The 27,683-nt window shown below is 40.0% G+C and overlaps 1 protein-coding gene across 1 annotated transcript; it reads left to right on the forward strand.

Annotated features, from left to right (window-relative positions):
- Positions 1–81: 81 nt before the first annotated feature.
- Positions 82–27,396, forward strand: LOC132111075 (uncharacterized). The gene is made up of 11 exons (XM_059518244.1): positions 82–707; positions 24,279–24,411; positions 24,534–24,777; positions 24,995–25,271; positions 25,360–25,537; positions 25,701–25,777; positions 25,870–26,050; positions 26,201–26,449; positions 26,599–26,770; positions 26,855–27,003; positions 27,165–27,396. Exons 1-11 carry the CDS (start codon positions 408–410, stop codon positions 27,338–27,340), a joined length of 2,136 nt encoding a protein of 711 aa, XP_059374227.1. The 5' UTR covers positions 82–407; the 3' UTR covers positions 27,341–27,396.
- Positions 27,397–27,683: the final 287 nt, after the last annotated feature.

Here is a 27,683-nt window from a genome sequence, read left to right on the forward strand (position 1 = left end):
TAGTTTAACTTGGAAGTGCTAAAATAACTAAATGTCAAAAACACAAAATTTGAACACAAGAAACTTTTTGTCAAGGAAAGGGCATTAAGGTCCCATGACATGAAATTTTCACTTTCTGAGGTTTTTTAACATTAATATGACTTCCCCTAGCCTGTATATGGTCCCCAAGTTTCTAGAAATTGTAATCGGTGTAAATCGAGATTTTGCTATCTTTCTCTGCCTTTGAGAAAACGGAAGCTCAAACGGGCTGATCTTGAATCTCCTCTTTGTGACGTTTTAAGGAGAAATGTTACCTCCCCCTTCTCTGCTTTGCCCGCCCAGAGAAATATTTCCCGCCCATGAGAAAATGAGCTAAGGAAGTAGGAACGCGCGCGCGATTTTAGTTTTTCCACGAGACGAGAGATATCATGTCTTTTGAGCGAGCGAAGCATAATAATTGCTCAGTAATTGGATGTAGAAATGAACACCGCAGCCTTTTTTTAGTTCCTTCATCCAAGCCCCAGAAGAACCAGTGGATTGATTTCATTTTCTTTGGAAATGCGCCAACACAAATTCCGAAAGTTTTGCATGTCTGCGGCAAACATTTCACCGACGACTGTTTCCTCAACTTGGGTCAGTACAGAGCTGGGCTTGCTGAACGTCTGAAACTAAAGTCTGGATCAGTACCAACTCTCTTTGGCTCAACTAACATTAAACACCTCGGACAAGTAAGTCAACTAATGATATATAAGCGTGTTGCTTTACTGTTTATGGTTACCTAGCTTGTACAGGGCCGGCCCGCTGTATAGGCAAATGCTAAGGGTGCCACTCATCCATAGGGGCGCCAGAATGAGTGAACGAGTGATTTTTTTTTTTTTTTACATTTTTTTTTTTATAATAGGCTACTATTTAAAAACCATTAATTCGAAATACTACCAAATTAAGCAAAAAAAAAAAAAAAAAAAAAAAGTCCGGCTCTTCAATCTTCCCCCGCCCATCGAGTGCTTGAAGTGCGTCAGAAACAGAGCGCGCGCACGATCAGTTGTTGGTAATTTGTTGTGTAGCGTGCCCGACGCCGCATCCAATGTAGACAGCACTGCTTCTGTTAAGTTACCGCAGTTTGCGTGCTGAAACATCAGGTGAATCTGTAAATCAGTTAATAATGGATATAAAATAAATGTTAACTTAGATGAAAGAAAAAAAATGTATTTGCCAAGGATAGATTTCTAATCTTCACTTAAAGTTAAACAAAAATTATATAAAGACTTAATAAACAACAACAAAAACAACAAAACATTAAACAAGTAAAAAAGTATGGTGTCAGTTAGTTTTTCCTTTTTTTGTTTCTTTTTTAAAGAAAATAGTGTATATTTTTATTCAGCAAGGACAAATTAAATTCACTAAATAACAGAAATACAAATTAATAAATACTAAAATAGACATAAAAAAAGTTGAACTTTTTTGAAAAAAGAACATCTTTTTTGTTTTAGTTTTTTTTTAGAATCAATGATCCAAAGATTCGTTTAATTAATAACAAAATATTTATTAAAAAATTAGATAACAAACTAAAATACACTTCTCATCACAACTCATCGAATTTTTAGATTTTATTTCAGCTATACAATGTAAAAATAAAGTTAAAATTAAACTTTATATAAAGTAAAACAAGTTTACTGGAGTATGTTTTACAAGAAAATATTATTTCAGTCTTCAGTAACTACTTTATTTGTGAAATCTATTAGCAATTTCTGAGTTCATTTCAACCAAATTTTAAACAGTTAAAATGTGTTATAGTTATAGATAACAACACTGTCTGACAGTCCGATTAATGATCAAATGATTCAAAATAATCAAAAATCAGTTTGAACCAGTGTAATGATTCACTCTTGACTGATTCACTGAACTCATGACATTCACAGCTCGGCCTGGACAGACGATTGGTGGGTAAATGGTGACAGAATTTAAATTTTAGGATGAACTGGCACTTTAAATATAGCAGTCAAGTACTAAGAGCTTTGTTAAGAAACTAAAACTGTTAAGGAATCAAAACCGAAATTCCACATGATCCTCATCGCTATCGGGAATGAGTGACATCATTGTCTCAGATCTCTCTCTCTCTCTCTTTTTTCCAATCTTTTGTGTTCAGTCACAGCCGTGCTCAACACTCAGGCGAAGCGTCCAGACGTGTCGGCCGCAGAAATGCACGCCCCAGAGACGTGTAATAAACCACCATCCCTTCCCTGCACAATCCTGTCACTGCTTATCTCCGTCCTCTCCTCCGTCTGGAGCCACGTCAAATTCTGAGGAAAGAGATAGAAAAAAAACGGGAGTCAAAACAGGGGTGTCATTCACGGGCCTGATACAGACAATCATCAGCTGCTTCCTGGAATTAGAGCTGCGGGCTGTGTGTGTGTGTGTGTGTGTGTGTGTGAGAGAGAGAGAGAGAGAGAGAGAGAGAGTGCAATCATTCTTTGTGACTCACTCGGAAAACAGTCTGACAGATGCATGTGTGAGAGAATATGAATGACTGAAGCGTTAAAGGGATACTCCACTTTTTTTGGAAATAGGCTCATTTTACAACTCCCCCAGAGTTAAACAGTTGAGTTTTACCGTTTTTTAATCCATTCAGCCGATCTCCGGTTCTGGCGGTACCACTTTTAGCATAGCTTAGCATAATGAATGGAAGTGGACAAGACCATTAGCATTTCTCTCAAAAAATTTACCAAAGAGTTTTGATATTTTTCCTATTTAAAACTAGACTCTTCTGTAGTTACATCGTGCACTAAGACCAACGGAAAATGAAAAGTTGCGATTTTCTAGGCTGATATGTCTAGGAACTATACTCTCGTTCCTGCGTAATAATCAAGAAACTTTGCTGCCGTACCATGAGTGCAGCAGGCGTAAGGATATGACGCAGTGCCTGAAAACAGTTCCCGGCTCGGTAACTTTCAACGTGACAGGTGTTGTACCGAAATCTGACTCCCCAGACAAATCGCACTCCCCTTCGCGTGCACGCGCGTCACACATTTGAACGAAGCGCTTGCAGTTAAACCTTCAGTGGTTCATTATAAGCCTTTTATTGATCGTTTTTTTCCACAGTTGGCACCAAGAACGAACATAGAAGCGTTGTCTGATTAACAAACAGCTAACGGATGCAAAAACGCCGACTGGAGAAGGTCGTCAACGGAATTAAACCGCAATTTCCAAAGTAAAAGTGCAAGTTTTACACTTAAATTATTAACTGCACCAACTTTATCATCTCGCAATGCTCTTCCTATAAAACCTGCTTTTCATTTAAACTGATATTTAATCACATTTAGTTTGTTAAACTAGGATGAATTTAGTTCTCGTAAAATATGTATTATTAATAATAATATCTAAGGTATTATTATTATCACGCAATATTAATTGAACGATCAGTATTTATTATTTGACAGTGCCTTTGCATCTTGCCCTATAGACTGTGTGTGCAAAAAACATTTGACTGTAGCTCCAACAGGATAGGTTTAATGGGGGGAGTGTGATTTTCACAGCACTAATATTGCACCTGTGGAAATTATACTCCCCCCACTAATATAGGTTAAAACGGTCACAGTGAAACCAAATTTATGCTGATGTCACATCTTGCCCTACAGACTGTGTGTGCAAAAACATTTAACTGTAGCTTCAACAGGACAGGTTTAATGGGGGGAGTGTGATTTTCACAGCACTAATATTGCACCTGATATTGATGATTCTTCTGCACAATCTGACTTTGCTGCAGCCTGGAATTGAACTGCTGGTTTCGTCTGGTCAGAGGAGAACTGGCCCCCAACTGAGCCTGGTTTCTCCCAAGGTTTTTTTCTCCATTCAGTCACCGATGGAGTTTCGGTTCCTTGCCGCTGTCGCCTCTGGCTTGCTTAGTTGGGGACGCTTCATTTACAGCGATATCATTGACTTGATTGCAAATAAATGCACAGACACTATTTAACTGAACAGAGATGACATCACTGAATTCAATGATGAACTGCCTTTAACTGTCATTTTGCATTATTGGCACCCTGTTTTCCTAATTAATGTTGTTTAGTTGCTTTGACACAATCTTTTTTGTTGAATGCGCTATATAAATAAAGGTAACTTGACTTGACAGAGAAACCAAATTTATACTCATTTTGAGACTAGACAAATACAATTAGCAAGGCTGATAAACCCTGTGTTTATTTAGTAGTTTCTGTAAATAGCTGTGGGGTAGCAGGCAGCTGCATGTGCAAAAGATAACTCATTCAGGTGTATGTGCACTTACTGAGAGGCTGCTCTTTTTTTGTACAATTGAGGCTCTCAAGACTCTCTGTTCATGTGATACATAACGACTCTTTTCAGGGATACTGGTCAACACAAGTATTTTGACATTATTTTCTGTGCATGTGTCCGTTTAAGCTCCATAAATTGCAAAATTGACTATTTTGCGTTCACACTGTGAGGCGCAGCAGAGTGCTTGTAGTGAGCACACAAAATCGTGCAAGAGTTAACTGAGTTCATTCTTCTTTTGCTTAATTTTTTTATGTAGCTTTGCTGTTACATTTAACAAGGTATTTGTCCCTTCAAGCTGGAGAAGGAGCAAAAGAGAAATCAATTAGTTGTTGGTGGGCTGCCTGGTTCTCTGCTTGTCCATGTGAGGCTCTCTCTTAATGTGACATGTTCATGTTCCATTTTATTTTATTTTATAAATTTGGTTTCACTGTGACCTTTTTAACCTATATTAGTGGGGGGAGTATAATTGCTGTGAAAATCACACTCCCCCCACCAAACCTGTCCTGTTGGAGCTACAGTCAAATGTTTTTGCACACACATCTGTAGGGCAAGATGTGACATCAGCATAAATTTGGTTTCACTGTGACCTTGTTAACCTGTATTGGGAGTGTACTGTGGAATGTATGTACTAATGCCACGTAGCTTTGAAAAATTAACAGTCTACAAAAATGTTTTAGTAAATCGCTAGTTATTCTATATCATCAAATACCTCTGTGGCGAGTGGGGCGGGGCCGAGGGACATGGGAGCGAGGCCGGTGGAGTGATTGGAGATGAGCTACACCTGTTCGACCCACCGGTCTCGAGTCCCACGTAGGAGATGGAAGGATATAAAACTGGAGCGATGACAGTGAAGGACGAGAGAGGACCAGGCCTGGGCTTTTAGTTGTGTTTTGGTTTTTATTTGCGCGCACCAGTTGTCCGTGAGGGGCTGGTGCGCTGTTTTGTGTTTGTTTTGTAATTAAAGTTTAATTTTGATTGTCCGCCGGTTCCCGCCTCCTTCTTCCCGATGAATACAAAGGTTTTATCGTTACAACCTGAATCTCTTTGTTCACTTGTTTTTATTAAATTAATACTGGTTTTGTATTTATACGTTTTTTTGTGAATAAGTTTATCAATATTTAACATCATAATAGTGTTCTTTAAAGTTTTACCGGGACATTTGTTTTGAAATTTTGAACTTTTCATTTGTGGTGTTCCCGGTCAAAAAAATGTCTGGCCTACAGAAATTGTTTAAAAATCTCCCATTATTCTACATTATCATCAATTATTGGATTCTATCTTTTTGTCAACTTGTTTTGGTCATGTTGTTCGAATGCCCCATTAATCATAAAGGAAATATGAACATTTTCCAAAAAATGAGACATAATGTGTAAGCCAAGTCATAGGTGTCAGTCCAGTGTAATAACATTAAATAGTATTTTCAGGGGAAGAAATCCTTTTGACCCGAACACAAGAGATATTTTATAATAAAAATATTAATTTTATATTCATTATTTTCAGTATTCAAGAATGACAGCAATGGTATTGTATTTTTTAAATCAGCAGTAGGGTCATCAAATTATTTAAATAGAAAAAAAAGGGTTTGTTTGGGTCATACTAAATGGTAATTTGGTCAAAGTAATTTTAAAAATCATTTCAACCATAAACAGTGTGTACAGTACAGTACTCGGTGAACTCAAACAACGTTCTTCGCAAACAAAACAAACAAAATTAAACAAAGTAATAGGAGATAAGACAAAATGTACTAGATCATAAAAGGACTATACGATACAACAACATTTATGAGACCAGTACACAAATACAAAGGCACTGTCAAATAAATACTGATCGTACAATAAATATTGCATGATAATAATAATACCTTAGATATTATTAAATTCAAGGCATTGATGTTTGCCTTCAAAACTACCACTGGCTCTGCACCCATTTACCTAAATTTGTTACTTCAGACTTATGTGCCTCTGGAAGCTTGCGTTCTGCAAGTGAACGTCGCTTGATTGTGCCATCCCAAAGAAGCACAAAGTCACTTTTACGGACTTTTAAATTAAATGTTCCCTCCTGGTGGAATGACCTCCCCAACTCAATCCGAGCAGCTGGGTCCTGAGCCATCTTCAAGAATCGACTTAAAACACATCTCTTCCATCTTTATTTGACCCTCTAACTTTAACACTCACTATTCTAATTCTATTCTTAAAAAAAAAATCTAACTACCTTTCTAATCTTTTTGTATTCTATTTTTTTTCTTTTCATATATATATATATATATATATATAAAACTCTAATAGCGTGCTCTATTCTTTTTCTATCTGTTTTCTTTTTATTTATTATATTATTTAAAAGCCCTTGCGACGTGTACTGTTTAAGCTAACTGAGACTTGTTATAGCACTTATATATCATTGTTTTTTTGTTGATTTTGATTGCTTCAATTGTCCTCATTTGTAAGTCGTTTTGATAAAAGCGTCTGCTAAATGACTAAATGTAAATGTAGCCTAATAATACATATTATTTTATGAGAACTAAATTCTAACTAAATTCATCCTAGTTTAACAAACTAAATGTGATTAAATATCAATTTAAATGACAATGAAAAGCAGGTTTTATAGGAAGAGCATTGCGAGATGATAAAGTTGGTGCAGTTAATAATTTAAGTGTAAAACTTGCACTTTTACTTTGGGAATTGCGGTTTAATTCCGTTGACGACCTTCTCCAGTCGGCATTTTTGCATCCGTTAGCAGTTTGTTAATCAGACAACGCTTCTATGTTCGTTCTTGGTGCCAACTGTGGAAAAAAAAACGATCAATAAAAGGCTTATAATAAACCACTGAAGGTTTAACTGCAAGCGCTTCGTTCAAATGTGTGACGCGCGTGCACGCGAAGGGGAGTGCGATTTGTCCGGGGAGTCAGATTTCGGTACAACACCGGGACTAAGTTTGTGTAGTTTCAGTCGGCAAATTAGGTGAAGTTCGTGGATTTTCCTGTGCGATTAGCCATGGTTCTGTGCGTAGTAAAGGGCTGTGATAGTAAGTCGAGGGGATACACTACCGGCGTCATGTTTCACAGAATACCAGTGAACAACAAGGAACTAAACAATCAATGGTTGACTGCTCTGAACATTGATCTCAAAACACCGGTAGAAACGATCAAGAAATGGCGTGTTTGCTCAGAGCATTTTGGAGCAGATGACTATAAAGAAAACAAGGACAGTACGGTGCGGCGTCTAAAGGATACGGCCATCCCAACAATCTTCAGAGTACAGACAGGTCCAAGTGTATCATCATCACCCATGACTGTAAGTATAAAAAATTTATTTTCTGTTAGCTTTAACCACTTGATTGAAAAAGCACTGCCGACTGCCGTTGTCTTTATCTTCCTGTGAAATGCAATCAATAAGCCCTTTCACACATACAGACTTTTCCGGAAAATTACCGGTAAATTGCCGTAAAGAGATCATGTGTGAACAGGATCTTTTAAAAAATACCGGTAAATTCGTTCAGGCAATTTACCGGTATGAGAAGTTGTAACATTACCAGTAAGTTGCCGGAATTCTGCTCTGTGTGAACACAGAAGGAAAATTACCGGTATGAGTACGTACGAGTTCAGAACGCGGTGACGTAAGACGTCTACTCCGGGCCAATCATAACAATGTGACGCATTCACGCACCGTTTAAGAAAATTAAATAAATGTCATCCAACTATGGGGTTAGAATTGTTGCATTATTCCAAATAAATAGATTATGATCCACAAATAAATGTAACGAGATTCACAAAAATATATCAAATTCACAAATGAATATAAAGAGTTTCACAAAAAAATTTAAAACTCACAAATAAATAAAATGAGATTTGCAAATAAAAAAAATATATTTACAAATGTGTTTAATGTCACAAACACAACTCTACCTGGTATTTATTTGTGAACCGCTGTCTGTGCATTTGTAAATCACTGCACGCATTTGTGGATCGGTTCCTGTGCATTTGTGGATTTGAAACACTTCTAGCGTCGACGTGCAGATAAATCCACAAATAAGTGGACTCCACCCACCGTTTACTCAAGCCAATCAAATAACGGCCACATTGAGCTGACCAATCGTAGCACGTTATCGCTTCAACCAATCACGTTTTGGCTTACAGCCAGGGGAACTGCGGGAATAGACACCGAACTTGAGACCAACAACAGACAGTCAGGGCATTTCTCAATACCAAGTTCGCAGAGTCTGGACTTCCGTCCTTCCGAGTTTGGACATGCCAAGTTGGACTCAGAAGAACGAACTCTCGAGGACGGGAGGACGCGAGTCCAGTCATTCTACAAATGGAACGGCAGCGTACTTGATAGCTTCACTCAGCATGCATGTTTTACTTGAATTAACTTCTTTTTTATTTTCAATATATTAAATATATTAGTATTAAAAAACTAATATTTACCTACTCTGATTATTTTCACTTTATATTTATAATGAAATTGAATATAATATTAAACGACTGTCTCTTTTTTATTTTAAAAACTATTAAACATTAATATGTGGTTCAGGTAACATTAATACTGTGATTATATTTACGTCGTTCAAAATAAATAAAATATGTGGAAACAACTGCCTCTTTTCATTAAGAACAATCTAGCAATAAACCCACTCAGCTACAATTTAAATAATACGGTTGAAAAGTGTAAATCAATTGTAAATAAGTGTAAATCAAAATGGAACAGCTTAGGATTGCCATTGCAATTGCTATTTATCAAGATGCTGAAGAGGAGGCTGCCGAACGGAGGAGACGAATCCTTCAAAGAAAAGCCAGGATGCAGCGGAGGATGGCGAAGAGACGTGCCATATTAGCATGTCTCTCTAGCATTGTACGTTTTTCTAATTATTCTTTCTTCATAAACTGCCCATATACTTATGTGGACTTAGTTAGGTATATCCAAATGAAAAGTCATAATAAAAATTTATTATAATGTATCATATAGGCACCCTATCAACAGACTACAAAGTACTATCTCACAAAAAGTTATGTAAACTATTGCAGGGATGTAATGAGACAACATTAGATTTTTCAGTATACCAAATAAACTGACAAGTACAATAGGTTTGACAGTTGATAACATTTAAATTAACTAGCTTACACTTCACACACCTTTTATTTGTCTTTGTGGTGCTCAAATAAGTTGATAGTTTATCATCTTTATATAGCTAGGTGCACATCATATTACTGCATTAACACAAACAGGACAATTTAATATCTATAATAATCATATAGGCTACAACTTTTAGACTCTGGGATGAATGTTGTGCTAGAGCTTATCAATAAATGAATGAAACCGAAATAGAGTATAAAGAAATACTTCACGAAAAGAGCAAATGTTAGAGGGAGATTTAATTATGGCAGATTTTAGTAAATTTTAGACAAAATCCTTAAAACAACTGAGTATATAGCTTATATTAAATCCAAAAATATAATAAATACAATGCAACGACAGTACATATAGTAACAACTTTTTAAAAGCAATACATATAACAAATACATAATACAACAAAAGTAAAAACATTCTTAATATATTATCTATATATTTTAACAGGAACAAAGTCCCACTCGCAGGTATTCACAGATCAATGACCAGGTACCAATCCTGGTCAAGTTTTTTTCTGGAGAGGATTTAAAGCCAGCTTTCAGGCTCTCCAGGAACAGCATCAACATGCTGGTACAGATGCTGCCCCGTCAAAAAGCCCATGGATGGAGCCGTGAAATTGAAGTACTTGTTACGGTTTATTGGCTTGCCTGTGGAGCATCCTACAGGGTCACATCAGATGACTTCAGCATGCCACTTTCAACAGTTTGTAGGACTGTTCACAATGTTGTGGAGGAGATGATGACCATCCTCCACAAAATTATTCATTTTCCAAAAGCAGAGGAAATGGATGAGGTGGGGGGTGGCTTTGCTCACCTTGCTGGCCATGAGGCATTCCGCTGTGCTGCTGGTGCCACATCAGGATTGTTCCTCCTGCAATGCCACAAAAAAGATGCTACATAAATAGAAAGATCTTCCCTTCCATCATTCTACAGGGCACCTGTGATGCTAAAGGCATATTTATAGATGTGTATATTGGCAATCCAGGCTCTGTACAGGATGCCCTTGTGCTGCGCAGATCACCAATGTACCAGGAGGCTCTGTATTCACCAGCTGGATACTATCTTTTGGGAGATGGGGGATACCCTTGCTTGCAGCATCCTATTGCAATCATGACCCCATACCGCCAGCCTGTCGCAAGTAAGAACACTTTTTTTATGTCAGACAGACAGACACACACACACGATAAACCAAATTTTTACTGTTATGAATTTGCAATACACTACACATTTTCTACACGATTTTTGATTAACAGGCCAAGTTGAAGCCCGATACAACAGGCATTATGCACAAGCACGGAACATCATCGAGCGCACTTTTGGGATGTTAAAAACTCACTGGCGTGCAATTTTCTTGCGGGCCCTAGAGATCAGGCCACTGTTCGCCCCAAAGGTGATTGGTGCCTGTTGTATCCTCCACAACATCTGTGTGATGGGAGGTGATCTCTTGGAGGAGGAGGAGGAAAGCCAAGGACAAGAAGACAGCGAGGATGGTGAGAATGCAGCAGTGGGTGAGAGGGACCTATCAGGGAACCATCTCCGAGGACGTCTGGCTGCTCAGCTTTCTTCTCCCGTGGAACTGCCTGGGTGTCTAACTGAACAGTACTACATCTAGACAGTAAACCTTTCCAGATGTTGTCATGTTCATTAAAAGAGCAACATAAACAGTTGAAATAGCTATGACATTAATTAGAAAGATAGGTATGAATAAATGTGCAAGTAGATGGGTATAGATACATTTATACGTTTTCTTAATGTTGGTATGTTCTTCTTGAGATTTAACTGCATGATTGTAAATAATTGTATACCACTATAGACATTGGATATTACATTATTTTATATTATTTGTGTTTTTGTTGTAAATATAAAGAATACACTGTTGCTATAACAATGATTTGCCAGGGTTGAAATTGAAACATTCATTTTTATTTTTTTTTTATTCAAATAATCTATATAAAATCATTTATCATTAAAAACAACATTAATTTAGAATTTATTAAGTTTTTCAAAAAGAGACATATGTCTCTGCTCTGGCTGTTGCTGCCCTCTCTCTCTCCTCTTCTCTCGCCAATGCTTCTCTCTCCCTCTCCTCTTCCCTCTCTGCCTGTTCTTTTAGAAACTAAAGAAGAGCCTGGCTGTCCCGTCGCCTCTTTCTTGACTGCTGGCTACTCCTGGCTTCCACAGAAGGGGCTGAACCTGGTGTGCTGACTGAGCCACCTGTAGTGGCAGTGGGTTTGATGCAACAACTACGGGCATAGTAACTGAGTGCTGCCCCTGGAGTGCAGCATCCATTGCAGTGTACCACTGCCAGGTGGCAGCAGTCACACTACCGGCCTCTACCCCTTTTCCTGTGGGTGGGTCCCTAAGCTCCTGAAATAAAGCAAAATGCTGTCATGTTCTCACCTCACGTTGTTCCACACTTTTAGACATTTTTTATTTTTGCTCTACACAGAGGAAGATATTCTTAAGAATTTTTGTAACCTAACAGTTTGAGGCACCAAAAAATTACACATGTCAGTGGTGCCCCAGAACTCTTAGGTTACAAATATTCTTCCTTTGTGTAAAGCAAAAAAAAAAAAAAAAGAATAAATAAATAGTGTATACAGGTGTGAAACAACTTAAAATTGTAGGTGAATGGCAGAATGTTCATTTTGGGGTGAACTATTCTTTTTACAGTCTCAGAGTAAACAATGTAAACGGAGTAAACTACATTTTACAAAATAAAATGTAAGGGCCAATGCATCTATGTTAGGTTTCAAATATGACCGGAAAGTCTTTACACACATCTTGGTAAGCCTCTTTCAGTAACAGAAAGTAGAGAAACAGGCAGATTACCTTGTATTTATCTTTTAGGTTATTCAATTTTTTCTTTGCCTGTTTGGCAGTTATGGCCAAACCAGAAGTGGAACAAAATGCCTATAGGCAAAACAAAACCATAAAGATTTACATGATTCCACTTCAATAACGTATTCATTTTTATGGATGAAGACTGTCCAAATCTAGCTCCAAACCTTCAGACATGCAGGGAATTATACAAGCACTCAAAATGAATACTCACTCCCATCAACTTTTGGAGGAATTGCACCTCCCGGTGAAAAGCCTTTCGTTGGCCGCCCGCCACTCTATCAAGGCCCGAGTTTCCTCAGCAGTCCCTTGATAAAAAATAATGCTTAATTTAAGTTGATGAAAAATAATACAATTATAAAAGAATTTGTAAAAAAAATTTAAATAAAGACAAGCAAACTATTTGGTTAAAATGACAAGAGCACTCTAAAATAAGGTTTGCATTTGATATAAGTATCGTTAGGCAAACGTTAGTTAGGAAACTTTTCCCTCAGGCAAAACAATTGCCCATTAGATATACCCAAAGCAAAATATATCAAATGTTTATCCACTACAGAATCAACACAGGCAGCCCCATATTTTACAAAATGTTACAGGGCCTAGCTACTTTTTAGGAGGACTTGCCGAGGGTTAGGCTACTTTTCAACTCGTAACGAAATAGTCTGAGCAAATTTTCAAAATTCGACGGTAGCTTTGAAGTTTAAACAACATTCTGGCATCAAAACTCTTAGAACTACGTTACATTTTGTGATAAAACAACAATAGTATTTCGAAATGTATAACTTACAGTTGTGAGTTTTCTCCTCCGCCATTGATGCTAACCTGGTTCGAGCTGAATTCTGGGTTATGGCCCGTATCAAGTCCGCACAAGTCACCTCTCCATGCATCCTCGGTAAAAGGAGCGGAGCAAGAACACATCCGGGGATTTGAACTGGACTTGGCTAGATGTGAACTTTGAAAAGGGAAACAGTACTTGGGCAGCGACTGATGACATTTCACAAGTCCACAAGTAACGTTACAGACAAGTACGCACAACATGGCCGATCAGGCAAGACGCCCCCCCCCCCTGGATTTAAGCCAAAACGTGATTGGTTGAAGCGATAACGTGCTACGATTGGTCAGCTCAATGTGGCCGTTATTTGATTGGCTTGAGTAAACGGTGGGTGGAGTCCACTTATTTGTGGATTTATCTGTACGTCGACGCTAGAAGTGTTTCAAATCCACAAATGCACAGGAACCGATCCACAAATGCGTGCAGTGATTTATAAATGCACAGACAGCGGTTCACAAATAAATACCAGGTAGAGTTGTGTTTGTGACATTAAACACATTTGTAAATATATATATTTTTATTTGCAAATCTCATTTTATTTATTTGTGAGTTTTATATTTTTTTGTGAAACTCTGTACATTTATTTGTGAATTTGATATATTTTTGTGAATCTTGTTACATTTATTTGTGGATCATAATCTATTTATTTGGAATAAAGCAACAATTCTAACCCCATATCCAACTGAAGCGACAGTGAAATTAAAGCGCTCCTCTTTATCCGGGCGGATGAAGAAATTTGTCGTCAATTGAGAGGAACTGTTAGTGATGCAGTGAGGTATGATAAAATAACTGTTAACTGTCTCAGCAATAGAGGGTTTTCACCTACGTCACGATTTGGTCAGTTACCCGGATGCGCGGCCATATTGGAGGTACTCGGATGTAAACAACGGCATGGATTGCACTGTTTATGTACTACTGAACACATTGTTACACTAATTTCTGATGTCTAAACCACGGGAACAACACATGGAAGCTGCAAAATCATATAGAGAAGGACTTAAAGCAGGAAAGAGCTCAACATTTTGACAAACTTAAGGTAATATGTGGTAAAGATCTGAACGAGCTAGCTTCTCTAACTAGTCCTTACTTTTATTTCATATCCCGACATGGACTAACTTACGTTCAGATTGTCAGTCCAAAAAAAAGCACATGAAATCCGTTTCAAGCTATACATCCATATGTGGTTTAATATCCTATTCAAATCACATATCAGGAAATCCACCAGTCTGAACGCTCTTTCGCGTGGTTTATGTGACTTTCTCACGCCACGTAAAATGTAAACATCAGACGTTGTTATAGGGAACATGCTGAAAGTCGCTGCCGAAACAAGGCTGTGTTGTTGCAAAGTGCCGGACGAGCAGAAAATTATTATTTTTGAAAAGTATTTTGAAACCGGCGCGGAAAAAGAGTTGTGCAAACAGTAACTTACCAGCCTCCTACAGTTCTGCAGCTCGAGACGCAGTAACTTAGTCCAGCGCGGCCAGAGCCGCCTTAACCACTGTCCGTGTGTTGAAAAAAAAACGTAGATTAAACACACTCGCAACAGACACACCCCAAAGCGGAGACGTTACAGCGATGCCATGCGCACTGAGCGGACTTTTGCCGCTGTAGTGGACAGGACACGCACTGAAAGGTGCGTTCAGACCGGACGCGAATAGCGCGTCAGGCGCGAGTGATTTCAATGTTAAGTCAACGCAAAGACGCGTCAAATTTAAATAAGAAAACATTTATATTGCAAATGCAATACCCCTCCATCAACGCAACATCATTGCCGTGTTGTCAAAGAGCTGCGTGGACACACAAATCGGACCTGAACAGTTATTTTAGATAATATTCCAAACGGATACAAAGATAATCGGATTGACAGTGTGTATGTACCCATAGTTAACTATTTTACGTCAAAAATGTAGCCATAGATAATGCTTCATTTACACATGTGGCTGATGCTGTGCCTCTCTCTACCTCAAACGCCATCTTTCATCAGTTTTTTGCACTCTTCTCTTTAACTTTCGGCAGTCTATAGAACTAGAAATGTTTTTTCTCGGTGCGACCAATGAGTACAGACCAAAACTTAACCATTTTTCAGAAGCAATAATCAGCCAAATTTGCGAGTACATTCAGTTCAATGGCACTGTTTACGTTCAGTGCCTCCAAAATGGCCGACTTCCGGGTTGATGACGCATCGTGAAAACCCTCTATGCATTCACAGGACAAAGTCAGGTCATCAATAAACTGAAAACATTGCGTCTTAATATCTAAAAAATAGACGACCATCACAAACGAAGTAGTAGTGGAAGTATTTCTTGTTCCTATTATGAATTTTGTCAATCTATTTGGGGATCCTGCTACTCCACAAATCCTGTAGCTCTAAACCAGTGGATCTCAACCCGCGGCACGTCATGAAATCACACGCGACCCATCATGTCGAACACGATAATAAAAAATAAAAACTTTTAAGTTTTATTTATTTACTTATTTTAGTTTGTACCTAGGGAAAAACACATAGGGTACAAACGAGAAGTCGGAGCAGTGACGAAGAGTGCTGGACTTTTTCCCCTATTCTCCCAAAACAGCTAATACTGTTTCAGCTATTAAAATAGTTCAGTTTTGTATGTTTGGAGCAGTTTTTGATCGTTAAACAGGCCTATAAGTTTTGTTTTTAAAGTAGCAAGCGGCCAGCACAGAGAGGGAGAGTTGATCATAGCCTGTTTGATCAGTTTAGCCTTCTCAAATCATCACGAATTGTCTAAAATAAAATCTAAAGATATAAAACAGTTCAAGCATGTAACGATGTTTTAACGTTAAACCCATATAAATGTACACTATCGAATATTTTGTGCGGAAATTGCAAGATAAAGCACGCTTTTTTGGGACATATAGGTGCCAGCGAGATAATAATATAAAATAAAGAAATATAAAATAAAGAAAATAAACATGCTTTCTGCCGTCTTGTCTTGAACAGGAGCGCTTACAAAAATAAACCGAAACTCAGCGAATACATGCCTCACAGACATGATGCATATATCAGTAGAAAGCTTTAAATTACTACTTAACGAAATAAAAACAAACAAACAAACAAAAAAACTATTTTATTACAATCATAATCCATATAGAATGCGTGTCTAATAAGGAGATGACAAGTCAGGCAACTTCATCCTTGGGACACAGACTCAGAAAACACTAGTTTATTAGTAAATAATTCAAGTATATATATATATAATTTTTTTTTTTTTTTTTTTTTTTTTCTATTTCCCTCTGTCACATTCATGGTAATTACTTTTTTCCGGTACTTTGCAACATATTTTTAACTCAATTTGAACGCAGAACTGTTTATCTGCGCTGATAGACTAGCCTATTTGATATTAATTTGGATCAGCATATGGTTTACATTTGTGAACGCACCTTTTCTGCCATGTCGCGCGTCTTACAGACTGCAATTTACAATCGCCACTTCATTGTGCTATTAATCCTTTCAAGACGAAATTGGTCAGCTCCCTACAGCATCAGGTATTCTATTAATGGTGAGTATAATTATTCAAACCAGTCGTCTATTACGAAGTCTCTGTAATAAAAGCAGTTGCAAGAATACTAAAGTTTGAAACAAAAAATGAAACCATCAACAGAAATACTGACCATGTATTACCCTCCTTGTTTAAAAATACGAGCGCAGCTGTTTAGAGGTTAATGACGTCACAGAATTTACCGGTATTTTGGAATGGATGTGTGAATGGTGCTTTTCCGGCAAAAAGACGGAATGTTGTTGACTGTGTGAACAGCGCATTTTTGAATTTACTGGTAAAGTCGTTCCGGTAATTTTACGGCAATTTACATCTCAGTTACGTATGTAACCTTGGTTCCCTGAATAGGGAACGAGATGCTGCGGTGACGTCACCGCTATGGGAACACCTTCGGTGTGACGAATGTCTGAAGCCCTATACCATCCCGCCAATCCTATTGGCCAAATAGCGCGTGGCACCGCCCATGCATGCGTACGCATATATATACCTGGTGCCGCGCGCCATTTCACTCAGATTTCATGACTGAAGAAGAATGCTATCAAGGTACGGCACGGCCAGAACCGCAGCATCTCGTTCCCTATTCAGGGAACCAAGGTTACATACGTAACCGAGATGTTCCCTTTCATAGGTCACTTCAATGCTGCGGTGACGTCACCACTATGGGAACGCTATACCATCACGCCTGACGTACCTGATAGCTGGGATCCAAGGAAGCATCTGCTCAAACGGAGAGAACCCGGGAGCCAGGAGCCATCCTCACATCCACACTGTAAGTCTTGATAAAAGTGCTCGGTGAGGACCAGCCTGCCGCAGCACAGATATCATCCATAGAAGATCCACTGAGAAAGGCTTGAGAAGAAGCCACTGCTCTCGTGGAATGACCTTTTACTCCTAAGGGCGAAGCGAGCCCGCGCGCCTCATAGGCTAAATATATTGCCTCCACCAGCCAATGGGACATGCGTTGTTTGTTACCGCATGGCCTTTATTCCTTTGTCCAAACAGACAACAGCTGGTCAGACTCAACCATGGGGCAGTACGATCCAAATAAGTCTTAAGCTCTCACAGGGCAAGACTTAGATCTCCAGACTTCGCCACAGCAGGGGAAAAAGCCTCCAGGACCACCTGCTGAAAGCGAAAGAGATAGATGCGACCTAGGGACATAATTAGGCCTTGGTCGCAACAACACTTCCACAGAGTCTGTGCTATAAAGTCAGGATTTATCCGGAACAAATTCCAAGGGCTCAAACAGATGCCCTGATAAACCATGCAACACCATGGAAAATCCATGAAGGAACTCGCACGGGGCGGAAAAGGCCTCAGCCGTCGCGCACCCTGTATGAACGAGAAACAGTGGATGACGGCCCACTGAGGCACCATTTATATATTCGTGGTAAGCTGAATGGCTGCCACGTAAACCTTAGGGTAGCTGGTGTCACTCCATCCGAAAAACGTTCCTGAAGGAACTCCAGTACTGACGCCACTGGGCAGTAAACTGGATCCATATTATGAGTTTCACACCAGGCCGTAAACAGTCTCCACTTGAAAGCATATAAGCGTCTCATAGAAGTTGCTCTAGAATTCAGTATAGTCTCGGTAGTTTCAGCAGAAAGACCGGGACATATGAACTCATTCCGCTCAGAGGCCACGCCCACAGATTCCATAGATCTGGCCTCGGGTGCCAAATCAGTCCCTGTGCTTGTGATAATAAATCCTGTCTGAGGGGAATCTCCCATGGAGAGCCCGCTAACAGATTGATCAGATCCACAAACCACGGCTGTGTGTGTGCCACCGCTGAGCCACCAGCAGCAGCTGTTCCACCCTGTCCACCCGTATTCTGCATAATACCACCGAAATCAGACAGATTGGGGGAAAAACGCATACAAACTGGTCCTGGGCCAGTTGTGGGCTAATGCATCCAAGCCCAGGGGTGCTGGAGGGCATAGGGAGAACCAAAGCGGGTAATGCGTAGTCGTGTTTGACGCAAACAAAACCACTTCGCTTCCCCGAAAATCTGCCATAGGAGACTACCGTTTGGGGGTGCAATCCCCACTCCGCTTGCTCCAGAGTCTGCCTGGATAGCAAATTCGCTCCAAAGTCCAACGTCCGGGGACATGAACAGCTCGGATCGATAGAATTTAGTTCTGAAAACAAAGAACATGTTTCGCCAGCCTGCACAGGGGGCGAGAGCATAATCCTCTCTGATGATTCAGATATGACACAACCGCTGTGTTGTCTGATCTGAGCAGCACATGACGGCCGATCAGCAGATTCGAGAAATACAGCCAGTAATTCCAACCTGTTTATGTGCCAACTCCCTTGACAAACAGCTCCCCAGTCGGTCAAAGACGCATCCGTCGTGACAGTCTCTCGGGAAGCGCAAATCCCCAGCCGGACTTTTTTTACACCCCGTTACACCCCACCTCCATCTGAGAGGGGTGTACTTCCTCTATAGCCCCTTTGCTCAGCAGAATTGACATCTCCTGTTGTAGCACCGCTATTTCCATCGGCTTCGCCGCCGTGGAAAGAATTCTACGGAAAGGAGGCGGGCCTTATTGAAACTGAATGGTGTATCCATGACAAATCGTGCGTAACACCCATAGAGAAATGTCGGGCAAGCGTTCACACATGGCCCGAGACCATACTAGCGGTCTCAAAATTTCCGCTTCCTGCAACGCTGTCATACATGTTAAAATGTCCGGGCACGAAAAGCTTGTGGCGTTCGTGCACAGGGGAAGTGTATGTAAAAGAGCCGTTGCGTCTCGTTGTGTATAATCCTGAAACGTGTCCACGGCAGGAATTAGGCCAACAGATTGAACATCGGGCTCTGCCGCTAGCGAAAAGCGGCTGGCTGTGCGAGCCGTCGTAAATGGGTGTCTGAGGAAATGCTTGGCATTACAGCTCAATCCAATGCTGCTCGAAGCACCGTTTGCTGCGAGGCAGACAATGTAGAGTGTGTAGGGACTGCAGTGAGAGGGTTAGATGTGCATAGCAATCCAACAGCACTCTCTGGTGGAGGGCACAGTCCCTGGCAAACATTAAGGAAAAACGCATGCGTCAAACTCGCTGCGTTTCATTGTGTATAATCCTGAAGCGTATCCACGGCAGGATTTAATCCAACAAGATAAACATCGGGCCACGCTGCTAGCGAGAACACGGCAGCTGTGTGAGCCGTCATACACTGGCCATCTTTGCCAGCCTCCGCGCCGTCCCTCAAACTCTGAAGGCTTGATTATGCAGAGTGTCTGAGGGGGCGCGCGAATGAGAGCTCAGTTCAATGAAGCTCGAGGTGCCTTTGCTGCGAGACAGTCAATATTAGAGAACATGAAGGAAAACGCATGCATCAAACTCGCTGCGTTTCGTTGTGTATAATCCTGAAGCATATCCACGGCAGGATTTAATCCAACAAGATAAACATCGGGCCACGCCGCTAGCGAGAACGCGGTGGCTGTGTGAACCGTCATCCGCTGACCATCTTTGCCAGCCTCCGCGCCGTCCCTCAAACTCTGAAGGCTGGATTATGCAGAGTGTCTGAGGGGGCGCGCGAATGATAGCTCAGTTCAATGACGCTCGAGGTGTCTTTGCTGCGAGACAGTCAATGTTAGAGAAAATGAAGGAAACGCATGCATCAAACTCGCTGCGTTTCGTTGTGTATAATCCTAAAGCGTATCCACGGCAGGATTTAATCCAACAAGATAAACATCGGGCCACGCCGCTAGCGATAACGTGGCGGCAGTGTGAACCGTCATACGCTGGCCATCTTTGCCAGCCTCCGCGCCGTCCCTCAAACTCTGAAGGCTGGATTATGCAGAGTGTCTGAGGGGGTGCTCAAATGATAGCTCAGTTAAATGACGCTCGAGGTGCCCTTGCTGCGAGACAGTCAAATGTTAGAGTGTGGAAAACTGCAGTGAGAGGCTTAGATGTGCATTAGCAGTCCAACAGCGCTCTCTGGAGGCGGGCACAGTCCTTGGCAAACATGAAGGAAAAACGCATGCGTCACATTCGCTGCGTTTCGTTGTGTATAATCCTGAAGCGTATCCACGGCAGGATTTAATCCAACAAGATAAACATCGGGCCGTGCCGCTAGCGAGAACGCGGCGGCTGTGTGAACCGTCATACGCTGGCCATCTTTGCCAGCCTCCGCGCCGTCCCTCAAACTCTGAAAGCTGGATTGTGCAGAGTGTCTGAGGGGGCATGCGAATGATAGCTCCGTTCAATGACGCTCGAGGTGCCTTTGCTGCGAGACAGTCAAATTTAGAGTATGGGGGACTGCAGTGAGAGGGTAGATGTGCATTAGCAGTCTAACAGCACTCTCAGTGAAGGGCATAGTCCCTGGTATATTAACATGAAGAAAAACGTGTGCGTCAAACTCGCTGCGTTTCGTTCTATATAATCCTGAAGCGTATCCACGGCAGGATTCAATCCAACAAGATAACATCGGGCCAAAGTAATCCACCATTTGAAGAGCAAAAACTGTTGATTAACGCGCTCGAGTGGGGGAGAGCGAGCACATGGAACTCCAGTGCATCACTGTATTCATAGTCAAGCCGCACATATCGCCCCTAACCAACACCTCGTGCGGGGCCTCGGCGACCGCAGAAGCGAAACGGTGGGGGTTAGACGCGAGATGACACTCCAGAGCGCGGATACTTCCTATCGGCGTAGTGCACAGGGGAAGTGTATGCATATTTTACTGTAGCCATAGGCTATCAAGGAGAGAACCTGTAGAGAGGCTGCAACATACCTCTCATAAGTGCCTCCTCGTGATAACCCATCATACGGCTCCTACCTTTCGTTGACTCATCGCGTCCGCGGAGAGGAGTATACTGCTCGTAGATGATCGCTGAGAACGTGAGATAATAGGGCACAGAAGATTCGCTTCGTACTGAAGGAATGAAATCTGAGTGAAATGGCGCGCGGCACCAGGTATATATATGCTAGAGTTGTTCCGATTCCGATACTAGTATCGGAAATATCTCCGATACCACAACAAATTCTGGCATCGGCGAGTACATGAACCCATATACCGATCCGATACCATTTTCAAGACCTAGTTATGAACGCTAGCTTTGCCTAACCGCTGCACGGTTCTTCTTCGCTGCTCAGAATGCATTGCAAACACAGGACGATGTGCTGTAATGCCACAAGCAACCCCTGTTTAGAGCAGCGAAGAAGAAATGAAAACGCGTTAGCAGCACTGATCTATATATGACTGGATCGCTCATCGCGTTCTAAACTGCCAACAGACAGTGAAGCCGCTTCTATAATACAGATCAGTGGTTAGCAGTATGTCCGCTGTTTAGCAGTATTTCAGACTGGACCAACCAGACAGTAAAACGGCGACTAGGGATGCCACAAGTACTGGCACTTCACTACCAAGACGGTGCTGAAAATTTTAAAATGTGATGATACCAGCGTCTCTGTAGAACCGGTAGTAAGTTTGAGTATATTCGTTACCCGCAGCTGCGTTCAGTCGCTTCCGTGTTAGTCTAAGCGCAGGGCTCCAGACTGTAGCCGAATATATATACTAGTGTCTGTGAATATTAAACTGCAAAATACTATTTAAATATTACTCCTGCAAAGTCTACATCTCTGTGGGAGACGGGCGCAGATGCACGGGAGCTCGCTGTTTTGTGGCTTCTGCCGTGTGTCACTATATGAGGACATGAACGCATAAACCGTCACTTCATGAGAATTTAACGTTTCATTTGAGAAAACTGTCATATCATAAACACAGACACTCAAAGATCTTCATGGCGAGTAAATTGACAATATATTAAGCTACTGTTGTAGCCTACAGTAGATTTAGCTACGTCTCTATGTAGTAATAATACGTCTCTATTAATAATAATAATTATGCCTAGACGGTTGCTTGTTTTTTACTTGTTTTGTTGTAAAGAGATTATCTGATTAATATAGAATTTTTTATATTCCTAGACTTATTTGTTGCAGTTTTTTATACACTAATATTGTAAAACTAAAATACTAAAATACCTTTTTTAGTTTGCGGTGTTAGATTTTTGGCTGCATTTGAAGTTCTTTTTCGCTTAAGAAATTAAATAATATTACTGTCAAATTCATGTCAGATAATAAAAATACTGTAATAAATACAGTAGTTAACCATGTATTTGTTCATGTTTTATCAAGGGATAAGTCTGGAGCACACCATAAATTAATTCTAGAAATTTACACAGGGCTAGTAGTATATACAGCTGTATATACAGATACACACCCAGGTATCGGATCAGTACTCGGTATCGGCCGATACCCTGAGCCCAGGTATCGGAATCGGTATCGGGAAGAGAAAAAGGGTATCGGAACATCTCTAATATATGCGTACGCATGCATGGGCGGTGCCACGCGCTATTTGGCCAATAGGATTGGCGGGATGGTATAGGGCTTCAGACATTCGTCACACCGAAGGTGTTCCCATAGCGGTGACGTCACCGCAGCATTGAAGTGACCTATGAAAGGGAACTGGTATTACTGTGTGAAAGAGGCTAATGAGTGCTAGGTTTGCTCGATCATTTGTCTTGTACAGTAACGTTATATAACGTTAGTAGTTTTGTGGTCGAGTTCAGGTGTGGTAAGTGAGCGTATAAGTTAGTTGAATTAAAGGAAACTCGTAGAAACGGGTCTGGCAGCTCGCGCCAGTTCTAGACACGGTGAAAGTTTCCTGACTGTGACGGAAGGCCGAATTTACATGACACATTATAAATGATCATAGTCTGCGATAGATACAGTGCCAAAAAGAAGAGAAGAGGATAAAGACAGAGGTAAAGAGATGTAGTGAAAGAACAATTTATTGCATAGGAGTAAGATAATAATATAAACTATAATTTCATGGCAGTTATTTTTACCTTAAACTTAATGTTAGCAGTTGTTGTGAGTTCTGAGTCCCCAGACTGTGATTTTGTACAATCATGTCAGTTTTAAGACGCATTTTTTATTATCACTTTTTTATTAATGTTTTACTCTACAGTTGTGCAGTTTTGGGGGGATACAGTACAGGCCAAAAGTTTGGAAACATTACTATTTTTTAATGTTTTTGAAACAAGTTTCTTCTGCTCATCAAGCCTGCATTTATTTGATCAAAAATACAGAAAAAAATGTAATATTGTGATATATTATTACAATTTAAAATAATTTGTTTTCAATTTATTATACTTTATGCAAAGCTGAATTTTCAGCATCATTACTCCATTCTTCAGTGTCACATGTGACATCCGGTCTATCACATGATCCTTTAGAAAATAGAAATCATTCTAATATGATGATTTATTATGAGTGTTGGAAACAGTTCTGCTGTAATGTGTGTGTGTGTGTGTGTGTGTGTGTATATATATATATATATATATATGTATGTAATATGTAATTGTAATAAGATAAATACAGATGTTACAGATCTCTGTACTAGAACATCTAGGCACAAAAAAAGTTTTTCTCCCATGCTATCTCCAGCTTAAACCCAGCTTAAACACAGCAATTAAAACCGATTTTAAAATTAATTATCAGCACGTGAGAGAGAAGCAATTATTCGATTTTTTTGTTAAAAAAATATTTTTTTTATTTATAGAGCTGTACACAATGCACAAATCTGTATAAGTCTGTTCCAGATGTATACCACAATATAATTATATATGTAATATATACAAAGTAATAAATTGAGTACTAATTTGACCTTGTTGTCTCTATACAGGCCAGCACATCAAGTGCTTGCTTTCAGCTGCCTCTCTCAAGAGATGTTGCCTGCCAGACGGACCACCTGGAAACACATACTGTAGGCACACAGCTATGCTTAAAGACTCTGCAACTTGAAATTAAAAGTGAAGGTATGTACCTGCCACCTGCAAATGCATTTACTTTTGATTAGTAGGTATTCTGGCATTTTTTTCTTTGCTTTCATTATGTGTTGCCATTAGACTTTGCTTAGTAAAATTAATTTGGGATGCAGGTGTCCAGGCAACTGTCTCCTGCAAAGGTTTTGGTGTTGGGATGTCCAATGCAGAGTCAGACCCTCTGTGCCTGTCATCGAAACCTTTAAAGAGACCACCCAAAAGACCTCGTTTAGACCATGATGAACTGCTTGAGGACAATCCATTGGAGGGCAGCTCTTTAGTGGAAGCTTCAAGGGGACATGATTCCACTTATGATCCTGCAGACTCCATCACAGCATCGTTATGCTCTAGTCTACAGTCGTAAGTTACTGAGTGTTTAAATATATGTGTGGCTCACATTCTAACATAAAGGATTAGTCTCAGTGAGACTGTTGTTGTTTATAGCATTCATGATTTTTATGTGAATAATAATTATTAAACCAGTTGAAAACAGGGTGATGCTTCACAGTTCAGTCCAGACGTAAGCTCAATCTGTTTAACTAAAAATGTGTTTCCCTTTCTCTGTGTTTTGATATAGAGAAGATTCATCCACTCCCACCCACAACAACAAAAAGTACATAGTGTACGAGAACTGCATCATGGACTTGTTTAATTTATGTCCGGTCTGCACGCGTGCATGTGAAGTAAGAACCCAAACGCTGGGGACATTCTTGTCTGTGAAGCAGCTGTGCCCCCATTGCACATTTTCAAGACAATGGAATAGCCAGCCTATCCTTGGTAGCATACCAGCTGGAAATCTGAACCTTTCTGTCGCCATTTACCTGAGCGGTGCATCTTTCATACAAATCGAAAAGGTAAATTATGTGCAACTGTATTTTTTTTAACTGAATTACTTCAGTTTAACTCAAATTACAAGTATTATTTATCCACCCACATTAACAGGTCTTCAATACAATGAAGCTACAGTTGTTTCGGTATAAAACATTTCGCCGCCATGCCAGAGCTTTCATTGAACCCGCAGTTATTCACCACTGGAAAGTCACACAGGATGTGAATCTGCAGTGGCTAAGTCAGGAGAAAAAAGTTATACTTGGTGGTGACATGAGAGCTGACTCTCCAGGTATTGATATTTTACTGAAATTGTGTAGTTTATACATGGGTTACATATTGTTTGAAGTTAAAAGCAAGCAGTGAACTAAATAAAATGCCAGACATAATACCAAAGTATTGAATGGTGTTGATTACTAATGTCAATATTTGCAACAAAAAAACAACAACAACAGGGTACTCTGCAAAATATGGGAGTTATACAATGATGGATCTCAATACTAACACCATTGTGGACATTCAGTTGGTTCAGGTGAGTTGTCCAAAATATGTTTTAAGGTGGTTATTGAAAATCAAAGTCTATAATGCATTTTCAATTAATATATTGTTTTTCTGTGTTAACAGAGCAATGAGGTTGGTGGTAGCTGCCACATGGAAAAAGAGGGCCTGACGAGGAGTCTAGCATTACTGGAGTCGCGTGGCGTCAACCTTGATTGCATTGTCACTGATCGTCATCCACAAGTACAGAAATTCCTTAGGGAGAGAAAAATAACCCATTACTATGATGTCTGGCACATGGCAAAAGGTATGTCAGTGCCAATTTTGGAGCTGCTTGATGTCCATAGTCCATTATATCATACAGAATCTACCAGATAATCTCAAGTGTTTGTGACACCCGTGTCACAGCGGGTTCTTATGGGTTAACTAAGTGGAATGTATTTTGCTTTCATTGTAGGACTTTCAAAGAAACTGGAAGCAATCAGTAAGCAGAAAGACTGTGAGATACTCAAAAAGTGGATGAAAAGCATCAGCAATCACATGTACTGGACTGCAGCTGGCTCAACATCCGAGCCAGAGAGAATTGCAAAGTGGAACGCAATCCTGAACCATGTTCGAGATGTCCATACACATGAGGATCCTCTTTACCCCAAGTGCGAGCATGCAATCCGCAAGACAACTGACAAGAGTAAATGGCTCCAAGCAGGTATTTCATCAATATACGGGCTAAATGTCAAAAAAGTAAACGGACAACTACACAAAGTTATTTAGTCACATTTAGAAATTTACCAGAGATCAGCGTTGTAATATTCTGTACTAAATTTGTTTTCTAATATATTTCCTAATTGTCTGCAGATTCTCAAGTTTTCAACAAGTTGGAAAAGTTGCTAACAAACAAAAGAATGCTGAAGGATGTTGCAAAACTGAGCCCCCACCACCAGACTTCATCGTTGGAGTCTTTCCATGCCGTCATCCTTCGTTTTGCCCCAAAGAATGTTGTCTTTACCTTTATTGGAATGCTGTGCAGGTAGAATAAAGTTTACTTGGATATTTTATGCTATAATTCCAAAAAGTACTGTCAATATTAACACGTTTTGTCTTGTATTTCTAGTCTCTACCTGGCTGCTATGCATTATAATGAAAATGCAGACAGACCACAAGCAGAAACGGAGGAAGGTGTACCCTGCTTCAAAATGTCTTTTCCAAAGGGTAGGAAGGGAGAGTGCATAGCTAAACCTGAAAAGACACAGCCGACCTTTGGTAAGGGTTCAAATCAATTCAAACAACACATATTTTGGAATTCTCAAATGCATTTATTAATAATAAAAAAAAATAAAAAAATTAAATAAATAAAAAACATGTAAAAACAAAACGCAACCAATTAAAACGAAAAATGTTTGTGCTTGTGTTTTATGATACAGGTTATGTTGCTGACATGATGGACCTAATTTTTGAGGAAGTCTTTGTCAACCCTACGCCATACACTGAATCGCTGTTGGCCATCCCTGTCCCAGAGGACCTATCAGCGCAGTATGAGAAGCCGTACAAGGACGAGCTCAACCAGGTTCAAACGGGGGGCAGTTTAAACCCAACGTAGTGTCCTTCCTCTTCAGGAAACACTAAGCGGATGCGCAGGACCACACAAGCTGGAATAATGACCCCAGCACCAGCTCACAAATGAGCGATAGGAGAGATACCTGTAGCGCCTGAACATAAGTGATTATTTAGTTTTGAAGAGATTTATCATTGTTTCTATTATGTTTGCATCTTCAATGCTTGTTTTTTTTTTATATATATTTTTTTTTATAGTTTCTTTTTCCTCTGATGTAAATAAATCTTGACACTGTCTATAAAATAGAAAGAAAATTAGGCACTGTTTGTTGGTGGAATAAAAAGTCAAGACTCGAGGCAAGACTTTTATTCTTTTATTAACTTATGTA

This window comes from Carassius carassius, chromosome 30 (genome assembly GCF_963082965.1).
Source record: "Carassius carassius chromosome 30, fCarCar2.1, whole genome shotgun sequence".
NCBI lineage: Eukaryota > Metazoa > Chordata > Actinopteri > Cypriniformes > Cyprinidae > Carassius > Carassius carassius.